Source organism: Aptenodytes forsteri, unplaced genomic scaffold, assembly GCF_000699145.1.
Source record: "Aptenodytes forsteri isolate BGI_AS27 unplaced genomic scaffold, ASM69914v1 Scaffold264, whole genome shotgun sequence".
NCBI lineage: Eukaryota > Metazoa > Chordata > Aves > Sphenisciformes > Spheniscidae > Aptenodytes > Aptenodytes forsteri.
This window is the reverse complement of record NW_008795936.1, coordinates 1545450-1557919: the sequence shown is the minus strand read 5'-3', so window position 1 is coordinate 1557919 and position 12470 is coordinate 1545450. Positions and strand designations below refer to the sequence as shown.

The following is a 12470-nucleotide window of genomic DNA, read 5'->3' as shown; positions in this document are numbered from 1 at the left end:
CTTAAGATCTGAGAATCTCAAACAAATGGATGTGCTGCTTTGTGTTCAGCATGCTAATGCTTTGCTCTGTCTTTGCAATGCATCTTTGACTTCTCCCCAGAGCAGTGTCCTGGCAGGCAGGTCACTACTTCTCACATCAATTCTGTAACCTACCTATATGTACCGATATTTTTCAAAAAAAAAAAAGGTCCAGAACTTAGTATTGCTCTTCTTCCCCACAATGCTGCTTTTTTCCAAATAGTCACAGTAAAAACAGCAGTGGTGTTTTTTGGGTTTGTGGTTTGTTGTTTTTGGTGTCGTCCCGTCCCGTCCCCCCGCAGTAAAAATTCCACCATTTTTTCCCCTTAGGACTTAGCTACCAAAGAGATCTACTAAAGCATTTTCTCATCATTTTGCAAAATCAGAATTGCTTGATGTCTAGAAATGGTGTTTAAAATCTGAAGTAGAGAACATGGGCTGTGAAAATCAATGCAGTTTCGACTGCACCTGCTAGGCACGGGAGCCTGTGGGAGATACCTATGTATAGGTTTTTCACCCACCACTCTTCTCTTTCTTCATAGAACTAAAATTTAATTACAGAGCTTGGAAAATTCTTCAGATGGTGTAGAGGCTGAGCTAAATAAAATAATGACAGGGTAATGGTAGCAAGGCAGGCACATGAATTGGAAAATCACCTCATACTTGAGATTTTTCTATTACTCAAAGGTATCATTCAGCTCCTTAAATGGGAGTGGGCGTGTGGGGGTTGAGGGGCATGAATACTCATTATTTCCTGCAAGATGGAAAAGAAAGAAAAGGTCACTTTAAATATAATTCATAGGGCTAATGAGTAAATCTACCTGGTTATTATATCCTCCTCCTAAAGCTTTGGCTGGAGCTGAGTAAGGCCATGTTCCTGGTGCTCAGAAGACCCCTCTACTAAACTGCACTTTAAGTAAAACAGCAAGTAAGGTCCTGACAGAAATTGTTTGAAATTTAACCTTGGTGATAAACTTTGGAGTAAAATAGTGTTCTCTTAAAATAGTGCTTTTTAATTATTTCATTGTTTTCTTTAACACAAAGGAGGGAAGGGCAGGAGCAACTGAGTGTTTTTGTGATCTTTTTTTCTCTCCATTTGAATTTTACAGAATTGTAAATCTAAACAATGTGAAGGAGGATCAGAGTTTGTCACAGTATCTGTGTTCTTGTAGTCACAATCGAGGGACAGATGCAGTACATGGTGCATTTTCCTGCAGGGACTGGCCAGTATGGCCTTCAACCTTGTGGACGCAGCCCCCAAAAAGGGGGAAACAGTCTCTGGTCTCTAACGTACTTGAGGGCAGAAACTGAGGTCAATATTGTGAGTAGGAAGAAGAAAATTTTTGCCAAATACTTCAGTGTGTGAAGTGGTACCAATAGTGGGTATGTTAAGGATAATGAGCTAAATCTGCTTTGGTTTGGGTTTTTTTATTGTGTAATTCCTAAGTATACATCTTCTATAAATTAAAAAAAAAAAAAAAAATCTCCTGAGACAGCTTCCATTAAAACTTTTCCAAACTTCTCTGGTAGCTGTCACAGAGAAGTATTGTGTTTGCTTTGGATAACTGAGCAGATCTTCTTTCATTTTCAAGTTAAAAGCTTAATAATAGACAAGCCATTAATCAGTACAACTCAGTGTGGTATAAAATGTTGAAAAAATAGTGTCTCCTCTCTTAGAGGTGCCAAATCAGGTCAAACCCCAGTTTTCGAAAAGGTACCTAGTTCTTGAGTGCGTGCTTCAATATCCTTTTACAAATTGTAGACCGTGCTTCTCTTCTGGGGTTTTGGGGTGGCTGTTTTCCTTTTGTTTCCATAATTGTCTATATATCCTCTCCCAAGCGTTCCTCAAAGATTTATTGTTTACGTCTTCAGTGTAAAATATCTTGTAGTAACAACTTTTTATAGTCTGCCATATTTTTTTAATCTCATTTCTATGTGGCATGTTTTTAAGTCTCGACTGATGAGCTGCTCGTCTTTAAGTGAATTGTTTTAATACTATGTCAGTCAGTATTTTTTTATCTAAAGCTAATTAGATAAGGATTTGCTTTTTAATATTTTCTTAATGCAAATCATTGCACATATCATTCTGGTAAGAACATACAGTACAAATGAAAATCATGAATCAATTAAGTTGTTTGAAAATGATGTCTTTGGCCAGAGTTCTTACTAAGAAAGAGAGATATATATCTCTCTATATATATCTCTGTCTGCTTTAAGGTTATTTGTTAAACTTCTTTGTATAAACAAAACTTCTTTGTTTAAGTACAAAAATACATCCCATTGAACTTCTCCGGGATGTATGTTTTAACTTTATGGTCTGTGCTGTAACCCAGTTTTCAGCTAATGATATTGTGAAATATGTCATGGCTTATATTCCATATTCTTCATCCGCTGATGGATTTTGAATTTCCTTTCGATTGATTGTCCCCATATGATTTTCATCAAATGAAGCGGTGATTTGGCCAGCATTACTCATGCAGCAAATACTTCCCACAGGGCTACTCGGCTATCACTCTTCTCTCCCTCTCACCTCCCCGCAGCTCAGGGCAAAGCTGCTTTGGGTCTGCTCCAAAATTGTATAAACTCTCCCGTTTTAGATGGTTTCTTCTCATACATGGATTTGAGAACCGAACACCTTCGGAGCTGGACTTCCACCAGGGTCTTGCTTATCCAGGGTGAGGACTGGGATACAGGGACCTGGAGGTGGGGCAGGGGGGACACGCTGCAGCCCGGTGCCTGGGAGCTATAGGGGTGGCATGCGGGGCAGGGCAGTGAGGCCCTCGGTCCCTGTGGAGCTGCGTCCAGGCTCATCTGTACCTCTTAGCATCCAGCTGGAGCTGGGAGAGGACCTGCTGTGCTCTTTTGGAGTGTGCTTAGAGTTATGGTGTTTTGTTTTGTTTACCTTTTTATTAGTTTCCTATTCCCAGTTGATCATCATATACCTTTTTCTTCTTTTAAAAGGTATGGAGAAGGCATTTGTTGAATCGTATAATCTGATCCTTGTACTGTCCATCCCGTTACTGTGCCGTGTGATGGGATGGCCATTGTGCTAAGGGGATACTGGCATTGTCTGAGCTTCAATTTCCCATACTTCCTACAAGGCCAGTGCCTAATTTAGGTCCCTGAATCACGTCAGTCCGTTTTGCACAGAGGAGGTCTATCTCCCAGCTTAGCACCAGGCACAGACCTCTCCAGTCGTGTCTGTGTGTCCTTCCACCCTAGACAAGGCAAGGCGGCAGATACCGTTCCTGGATAGAAACCCAAGCCTTGTTCCTCCCTACCACCCAGCACATCTCCAGAGAACCCAAGGGCAGTTTTATCCGCCTCTTACTCCATCTATCTTCTATCTTGAAATCTGTGAAGGTAATACTGTACAGTGAGGTTGGTGAAGGGCAAATGATGGTAGTTTAAAATTAGATTTCCCCTTTGAACAGTTCTTCCAGGTAGTATTTCCAGCACTCACTGATGGCCTGTCAGGGCTTAATGGCTGGCTGAGTTGTTTCTGACATTTCATGTGCTATAGCACCAGTGCTTCTGTAGTAAAATGTCACAGTAACAGTCAACCCTCTCCCCCTTCATCAGTCTTTGGCCTGACAACTCTGGTGACATGGGAAACTACGTCAGCGTAGAGGCAGGCAGCTGTGCCTCTGGCCAAGCTAGCAGTAGGACGTGATCCAGGTCCAGAGGGATGTGGCAGGAGCCCCACCGGGCAAAGCGACCACCACCATCAGCTAGAGGAGTGTTCTGGCAGGCGCATAAATGGCCATTGACATGAGCTGCTTTGATGGTGGGGGATTTCCAGCAGCAAACCTTTGACTCTTCTCCCTCTCAGCATCAAGACCATAGGATGTGGTATGCTTTTTCTCATCAGTGTCTGTCTTGGCATCAAAAGATAGTTGGGTCTCAGGGCACTAATGCAGACTTGGGGCTGGGTCCAGTTCCTTGGAGTCTCCCGCAGAAAGAATCAGAGAAAGAAGCTCCATTCAAGTAGGTAGGCTTTGTTTTTTTAATAAGAAAGAGTAGGCGTTTTGCACAACCTGCCTTCTAGCACATCTTTCTAGTAGTCCTACACTTAGCATCTGTCCTTGAAGGAGAGTTAAGAGAGGGTAAAATGCACTGCTTCGTGTCGCAGAGAGTATCAGGGCAGGTGTGTACTGCATGGCAGTGGAGGCTTGCACACACAGCATCCACGTGCTGGGTGAACAACGCGTCTCCAGCTCCACTCCCCGTGAAACGAGTCCCTCTTCTTTCCCTTAGCATTCCTAGCAGGATTTTGTATGCGCCTCTTTATAATGCAGAATATGTGCTGCTCTGATTATTTTTTTTACTTCTGATTATTCAGTACTGCACATAAACAGATGTGCACATAGAAAAGTGCCCCCTGTTAATCAGGAACTGTTAAGCCATATGGCATGTGAGGATGGAATATAACAGCTATGGGATGAGAACCTCCTGTTCAGCAACCAGGTTCACATGCAGCAACTACCGTGTTAATATATTCTTGCCAACACTGTCAGTTCTGTCATCTGGCAAGTCAGCCTAAGTGACAGCGCAGATTTCTGGAGCGTTCCTTCTCTGCTGAGGTCCTGCTTCTGTTAAGTCAGTGCCGAGAGCTTGTCTTCCCATTTAAAAACTTCGTAAAGGTATGGGTGAAAAAGCGGAGGATGCTCTGAGCTGCCTGTACTGCACTGCTCTTAGATATTGTAGATACAGTGAAGATGCAGTTGGCTCTATTGCATGTCCAGTGGTATTTCTTTGCCCAATTTCTTTGTGACCTGTCTCTTGGAGAATCACAAGAGTAAGGAAGTCCAAGAGGCTTCATGTGTCAGGTGCAGTGTTGTGACTGACGTGCTCTAATGTTGTGAGTGCCCAAGAACAGGCTGACAGCAAGCGTTGTTGCTGAGAACAACCACCATAACCAGTAAATGAGAGGTTTCCAGCATCGTTTGCCATGATGAGTAATTGTTCTAGTTTACATCAATGTATCAGAGCTGAAAACAAATTCAAAAGGTCACTTTTCTTTTGTTTGTGTGATATTTTAACAGACTCAAGGTACCTAGAGATTCTTCTTGCCTGAGGCAGCCTGAGATCTGGGAAATACTCTAATAGATGTGTTGTTTATAAGTAGTTACTTCGAAAACACTTTAACATGATACTCCGCTATCATAACTGTCGTCACAGGATTGAAGTTGCCCAGTATCTGAAATCTTATTTAAAATGAAGACAGCATTAGCTCTGTAGCATTAGTTTCTTAGCACACTTAACGTATGATTGTACGAGCATGGAAACGGGTGTGCTTGCAGCAGAGTTAAAAGTCACTACACAGCATATTGCCTTTAGCAGCTGCCGTATAGTACCAAAATAGGTGCTTCTTTCTCCTAAGAAGTGCAGGCAGCCTGTCTTTAAGGAGGAAAGGAATTTCTGCAGCCATAGAGAGTTGGTTTCTTTTAGCAGTCAGTCCTTGCAGGGTTCCTCTCTGCACCTAGGCTCCTACTGCCCAATGCCAAGGTGTCAAGCATCTTACAGTGATTTCCTGTAATGGATGCTTGTAATTTATGCTCTCTGCTTTTGTTTCTTCCAAAGCACAGATCTGTACCTCTCTTGAGAAGAGCCGCTAGCAGTGGGTGTGTTTTCCCTAAAGTGCATTTATACTTTTGTTTCCACGCCTATGGTACTTTTGGCCTTAAACCGTGTTTCAGACTTCTTTGAGATTCAGAGCACTTTGCATATAGTTCGTGGACATCTCTGTGATGCACTTTATCAATTGGAAAATGAAATCACGGACAACGTTGCTGATGGGCGTAGTTCTTTGATCCTTTGATTTGGGACTTTAACCATGAGATAACCTTTATCCTTTTGCTGACAGAAAAACTCACTGGCAGAAAACAAGCCATTGTAAAGGGAGCTGCTCAGGAAGTGTTTGAAGCGTGGTGTTGGGGCCAAGGAAATAGCGATGCATTCCAAGGCTAGCTGTAGCAAAAAGGCTATATTACTGCTTTATTCTGGTGTGATGTGATGTCTAGCAAAAGTTTCAGTGGCAGTGTATAGCCAAATGCTGATCAAGACATGGGGGGAAAAATCCAAATTTTTTTAAAAAAGGGGGACACACAGCTGATGTAGTCAAGCTAGAAGCAGGCAAAGTTAGCTTGGGGAGGGGACATTTTAGCTTTGACAATTTCTGTTTCTGTTTTAAGTATCTTTACCATATATTTCAAATTTCAGAATGGGTTACTGCATGCCCTTGCAAGGTTAGACAGCTCTCTCCCTGTTTTTAAAACAAGCTTTACAGTTAAAAGCCAACTACTCGCTACTTTTCAAACCTTCTTAGCAGTATTAGTACAAAGTCATGGTGCATATTGTGGTGCTCAGCTTTTATCTACTGTTATCAAAAAAGTAAAAAAGACCCAATATTAAAGTCCTTAACAATGAACGGCCATTATTTACATGGGGCATTAAATTCATAAACTGCTGCTCTGTCTGTAAACTTCACTTTATTTAGCTCTTTGCTGAATGGACTGTACCAGAACACTCAGTGTGCGTTCAAAGGGCATCATTTTATGTATCTGCAAACCTGGAGCTGCTCTCTCCTCTTTGTTTAAAGCAGGAGCGTGCCTTGCTGCGATACCTCAGGTCATGGCAGCGAGACTTTGTGCTCTTCCTGGTAAAAGCAGAGCCTTGACTTGGTGGGCAGAGGATTTCAGTGCTTCCATGGCCCCTGTTTTTCAGGCAACTCCACCACACCGGGACACTGCGTTCAAAACCTCTTCATCTGTTGTGTGTGTTGGTTTTTTATATTCTAGCCAGCACATAAAACTGGGAGCTGGAAATCAAGCAAGAATCACTTTGCTGTGAACCCCCCACTTGAATCTGGAGCACAGGCCACTTGGTGTGTTTGTGTTGAACATATTTAAGCATGTGGGGCAAGGTTCAGACTCAGAATAACATTACAGGAATGTAGCATCTGTCTGACATCCCGGCTTGGACAAGTATCAAATGAGGAAAGTATGTCAGAATTTCTCTCGCTCAGCATCCCTGTGCTTTATAAAGATAGACTACCAGAAGTGTGTGCTTTTCCATAGATACAGAGGTTATATAATAGCCCCGTAGGTTTTCTGTGGAGGGCTACAGGTGTAAGCGTGTTCCCTCTGAACCACTTTAACAAACTAGTGACTTGAATGATGAATTTTTAATTCTCTAGGCTATAATAACTAACCAAAACAAAAAGCAGTGATTGATTATGTGCTTAATTATGTGCTAGCTGCAATATTGTGCAGTTACCAGGGGGAGGCCAGAATGAGTATTTGGGACAGAGCTGCCTTAGGGCACGCAGCTTTTGTAACAGTTCCTGCCGTAGCCTTACCTCTCTTATCCGGTAAGGACAGCTTCCCTTCCTTCTCTAAAACCATGGCCAGATTTTTGCTGTGCCGCTAGCTGGGACCCGGCCTCCTGGCACCGGTGACCTGTCAGACACAGTCTGTTTGTACCTACGTTGATAGCTGGTGATGGCAAACTCTTTGTTCAGTTCAGTCCCCAGAGGAGATCTCCGGTGGAGCATGGACATCTGCTTGCAAGGACTCGAGCAGTCGCCTCAATTCTCATACACTGCGTCAGAAACATGTACTGGGTCGCGGGGAGAGCGGCGGGCCTTTCACTTGATAGAAATTTGACCCTGCCGGTGCTTATGTGGGAATCCACCACCGCTGTAGTCCTACGTGAGTCCCTCTCTGACATCATTGGGGTAATTCTGACTGTGCTTTCCTCTAGGAGGACTTTCGGAATAAAGTTGAAGATTACATTAAGCGCTATGCGAGATGATGAAGGGAGATGGATGGCAGGACCATGGCTTCCACACTAGAGTTGTCCTTAACTTCAACAACAACAAAACCAGCCCGGATTGTACTAGTCCTGTGTCCATGTTGTACTGAAGAAGAAAACTAACTTCATAACTTGTCCATGTTAAAAGGAGAGTTCAGCATAAATACAGCAAGAAATTGTGTATGTTGGTTGAAAAAGTTGTTTGCTTACTTTTAAAAATGTTTACTCTTCTGAACTGTACTGTATATCCTGTTGATGAGATATGCTTGAGAAGTTAAAAGAAATCACTATTGAAATTGTAATTACACTTTTTTTAACTCTTGCCTAGTTTGGAGGGGGAAAGGAAAAAAAAAAAACCAAACAGAAAAGGTGGTGTGTTTTTGGAACACTTTAAGTTGGCAATAAAATGGTCTCCTGTGAACCAAATCACAATACTGTTGCCTTTGATGAGCAGAAACAATACAAGCTTTTTTCCAAGAGTCATTCAACTAAGGCTTAGAGCTTGCCAGAATGCAAGTGCTAAATGAAATTCTACGTCTGATTTGAAATTCTTGATGATACTTAATGTAAGTACATTTTTGTCACACATTTGGAATTTTTACATTGTTATTTTCAGCTCCTGTTTGGGCTACAGTATTTTTTTGTTTCTATTCATTGTGTGAATTAGTAAAATTATATATATATTATATATATTATATATTTCTGTGAAAACTTAATGAAAGGGAGATTTTTTTTAAGAAATCTGCCTTTGGCTTTTGATCTGGACGTGGTGAGGGAGCATCAGACGCTGTTTGATCTGATGAACGTAAATTCAAGCACCGTTACCTGGAGAACACCTAATTGTGTTCTTCAAACTTCCGCACTGAAAGTGAATGACTAATAATGCAGCTGAGAATAATAACGCACTGCACTCTCTTTTAAACACTCGTGTGCGCCTGGCTTTTTCTGGTAATTTGAAAGGATATGATGCTATAATTGCCTTTTCTGTAAGTAGCTGTATATCAAACACAGAGTATGTACAAGCAGAGATCCTTCAGAAGAGAGTAGCACGTACCTCAGGAATCACTTCAGAGTGAAGGCCGTGAGGAGTCTGCTGCCTGTTGTGTGCCAGAGCTCCCCGCTGCTCACCTGCTGACCCAGGCGATGCCCGGGGCTGCGAGCTGGGGGGCATTGGCATAGCCTCAGAGACTGAAATGCATTTTGCCTGTGGGATCGCGCAGAGGAGGAGGTGCAATGGAACTGATTCAAGCTTTTATAAATAGATAAACCATAGAAATAAATGTTCGTGTGGTTTCATACGGAGCAAGTGTGTGTGTGACGCTTGGACATTGACTGTTGGTTTTTTATCCCCCCGAATGATTATACTTCATTCTTTCCTCTGCAGACACTGAAGGAAACCAAAACTGCCTCCATCATTAGCGTGGCAGAGCTGGGCTGCAACTTTTCAGCATGGTGCAGCCTTGCTTGTTAAGTTTTCCCTGTGCCTTTTCCCTTACAGCTTCACAGGCTCCTGTATGCATTGCTGGAGGTCTAGGAAAGCAGGGAAGTGAAATGCAGAGATTGGCGTGCAGGAGGAGAGCCTTATCGTGAGCTTCATCTTCAGATAATATTGCCACTGTGTCTATTTAAAATGAAACATGGATCAGCATGTTATTTTAAGCAGCAACTGTGGTTGAGAGATCTTTGCTGCCAAAATAGTAATGTCAGGAAAGGTATGGAATAAAGCACTCGCAAAAATAGAAAGGTTGGAAAATACGTCCAGTTTTTGCATATTGAATCAGAAGGATTCTGTTATTTTCAAGCTGAAAACGCTGAACCAGTTTGCTTTAACGAAGCTGAGTGTTCCTTGCTGTAGCAGCACCCTGGTACCGTTATCACCTTCCATCCTTCAGCCAAAGGGGTAAAAGTCGCTGTTTCTTGGGCTGTCACCCACGCCTGGCTCCCCACTCTTGCCTGGAAGCCACTGCAGATGTACCCAGGGCAGAGCAAATGCGGGGGGCTGCTACAGAGAGCCCGGAAAAGCTGTGTCAGAGCGTGCAGCAGGTTTGGGGTATCGGCAGCCTGTGTGAGCACAGAGGTAGAGATGCAGTCATCAAAGCCAATCCCCACCTCCCAGTACAGTCCTGCTGTATAATCCCTTCACCGTGTTTTTGCTTACCTAGAGGAGATGAGCAGAATATTCAAGCTGGGATACTATTAAATACTGTACAAGAAGGCTTAAGCATCAGAATACACAGGGCAAAAAATGTTACACCTTATCTTCATCCTAGAAGAGCCCATCAGCTCACAGTCCAGGAAAATAAGCTGAATTATTTTTTCCTGAACAGGAGGAGCTGGGTTCTTTTTATATATACACAAATATATTTATTTTTATATGTATATTTATATATATCTACATATATATTTATATAGATGCAACTAATCTATACTCCATCCAGCCACCCTCGATTTCTGCCTCTCACCAAAGCACTAAACTGGGGTGCTACAGGGGGGCACGGTTCACCGCACGTGGCCAAAATACTTAAACAGAAATCTCACCGGGAGCTCACCGCCATCCTGCACTCCCGTGGACCCCCTGCGATGGCAGAAGGCAAAGTATCCTATATGTCACCAAAGTGTCACTTTCCCCTGCGGCTGGTCAGTGGATGGAGGTTCATCAGCAAATAGATCTTGTGCAGGAATCGGCTTTTGTAACTCCCATGCAGCTTCTGGAACAATGTGCTGCTTTTTTCTTGCGCTTTTTTTTTTAAATTTATTTTTATCTTGGGCAGGTAGCCATCTTCCAGAAAGCCTCTTCAGCTCTTCTGGCTGCAGGGACCATAGTATCCGGAGCCCTGGGTGCTCCCCATCAAATAATGCTGATTATTTTTTTTTTCTTAATTGTTTTGACTGCCCCTGAAAAAAAGCCCCAAATATCAAATGGCAAAGGAAAAAAAAAGCTGCAGCGTCCTAAAAGAGGAACAGGAGTTGGGACCAGGCAGCCTGGGCTGGTCCAGGCAGATGTCTGGGTGTCCCGCTGCCTGGCAAGTACAATTTTGGGGTTTTTTGGAAACATGAAGGCCAAGGCAGGGAGACAGCAGCTAGGTCGCCCTGAGGGACCTCTCCTTGAGTTGACGAGGCCCTGAAGGGGATCTGGAGGGTCCGGAGCTGTTGGGGACAACAGAGACCAGCGGTGGGGTCGGGGGTCCCCCCTCATCCTAGATGCTGCCCGGTCCCCCCTGAGGGACCCGACCTGGGACACTCCAGGGACCCTGCTGCCTCGGAGGGGCAGACCCCACTCACTCAGCCCTCCCACCCCACCCCCCCACCTCCAGGACCCCCAGTGCCACCCTAAAGGGTGCCCATGGGATGGGGGTCAACACTACTGGGGGCAGTATCTGGAATCACAGGGGCTCCTTCAGGGCAGCAAGGGGGGCGTCTGGGGGGCCCCTTGACCCACCTGGACCCCAGCGTTCATGGAGGGGCCGAACGCCGAGGATCCGCACCAGAGACGGGCACCTGGTTTATTTATGTATTTATTTATTTATGTAGGAAAAGCACCTTATTCCCATTGCTCATTAGCCCAGGGCACCACCAAGGCCACCACCGGTGCCACCAGCTCCCACCGCCAGTTTGCACCCATTGCTCCCCATCTCCCAGGCAAAACCCACCCCATGCAGGCCTCGGCCTTGCGCTGGGGGCCAGGGGAGGAGATGTCTTTCCTGGTGTGAAAAAAAAAAGGACAAAAAGAGAAAGCCGTGACAGTTTCATCACCCAGGGTTGCACACAGAGCCGCCGGCCTCGCGGTTACGCCCACCGGCACCTCCCAACACCGTGCTGGCACTGCGGGGCCAGCAGGATTTCAAGCCCCCACCCCCTTTTCTTTCTTACTTTTTAAAAATTTTCATCTTTGGCAAAATGCAATGCTGCAGGGTGCCGGGAGGGAAGCAGGTGGGAAAGATGCGGCAATGCCGATGCCCGAGGTGAGCCGTGCTCCCAGGTACCCCGAGAGGGCTCCCCGCTGCCAGGGCAGCCCGCAGCAGCCTCGCCGGCCACCACCATCCTGTATTGCCAAACAACCGAGTCTTAAATGATGTATTTATTTGGAAACCGCCGGGTGAGCAGCACGTGCACGGTGCGGAGGGTACCAGCGAGGGAGAAGTGGTGGCGTTACCCTCTCTGCCCCCCCAGATGCTTCTCTGTCAGGGTCTTCCCAAAAAAATGGGTGCTTTCAGGATGGGGGGCCCCACGTCTGTCCCCTGCGCCGGCGGCAGGTCGCCCCTACACGATGCCCTCGCGGCGTTTGCTCCTCCACACCACCAGCGCGGTCATCAGCAGGGTGACGAGGATGGGCAGCAGGATGAAGGGGCAGAGGATGCTGTTGGGGGGGTCGTGCAGCGCCCGGCCGGAGGGGGAGCAGTTCCTGAAGTACTGCTTGTGGATGGCCTTTGTGAATGCCCACGAAGCCCGCCCCCCCCAGCCGGTTGGGCCAGTAGCAGTCGAGCCTCTCAGCGATCAGCACAGTGCAGTTCGTCAGCTCCCCGTAGGTGCTGCAACACAGACAAGGGCACTGGGGTGGCACCGGCGTGGCACCGGGGACCAGCACCCAGCCGTGAGCACGCCCCTCCCCCCCCCCCCCCCCCCCCCATCTAAAAAAA

At 45.4% G+C, this 12470-nt stretch overlaps 2 protein-coding genes across 3 annotated transcripts in view; one reads left to right on the top strand and one right to left on the bottom strand.

Moving 5' to 3' along the window:
• Positions 1–8259, top strand: part of UBE2F (ubiquitin conjugating enzyme E2 F (putative)) — an 84207-nt gene extending 75948 nt beyond the window's left edge. For both annotated transcript variants that reach the window (XM_009285124.1, XM_009285122.1), the window contains one exon: positions 7783–8259. In XM_009285124.1, the coding sequence (XP_009283399.1) occupies positions 7783–7833 (51 nt within the window). In that variant the 3' untranslated portion in view covers positions 7834–8259. The remainder of the gene's footprint in view (positions 1–7782) is intronic.
• A 3073-nt stretch (positions 8260–11332) lies between these two features.
• Positions 11333–12470, bottom strand: part of RAMP1 (receptor activity modifying protein 1) — a 21653-nt gene continuing 20515 nt past the window's right edge. Inside the window, 2 exon segments of the mRNA XM_009285136.2 lie at positions 11333–12267; positions 12269–12362. Of these exon segments, the coding sequence (XP_009283411.2) occupies positions 12094–12267; positions 12269–12362 (268 nt within the window). The 3' untranslated portion in view covers positions 11333–12093.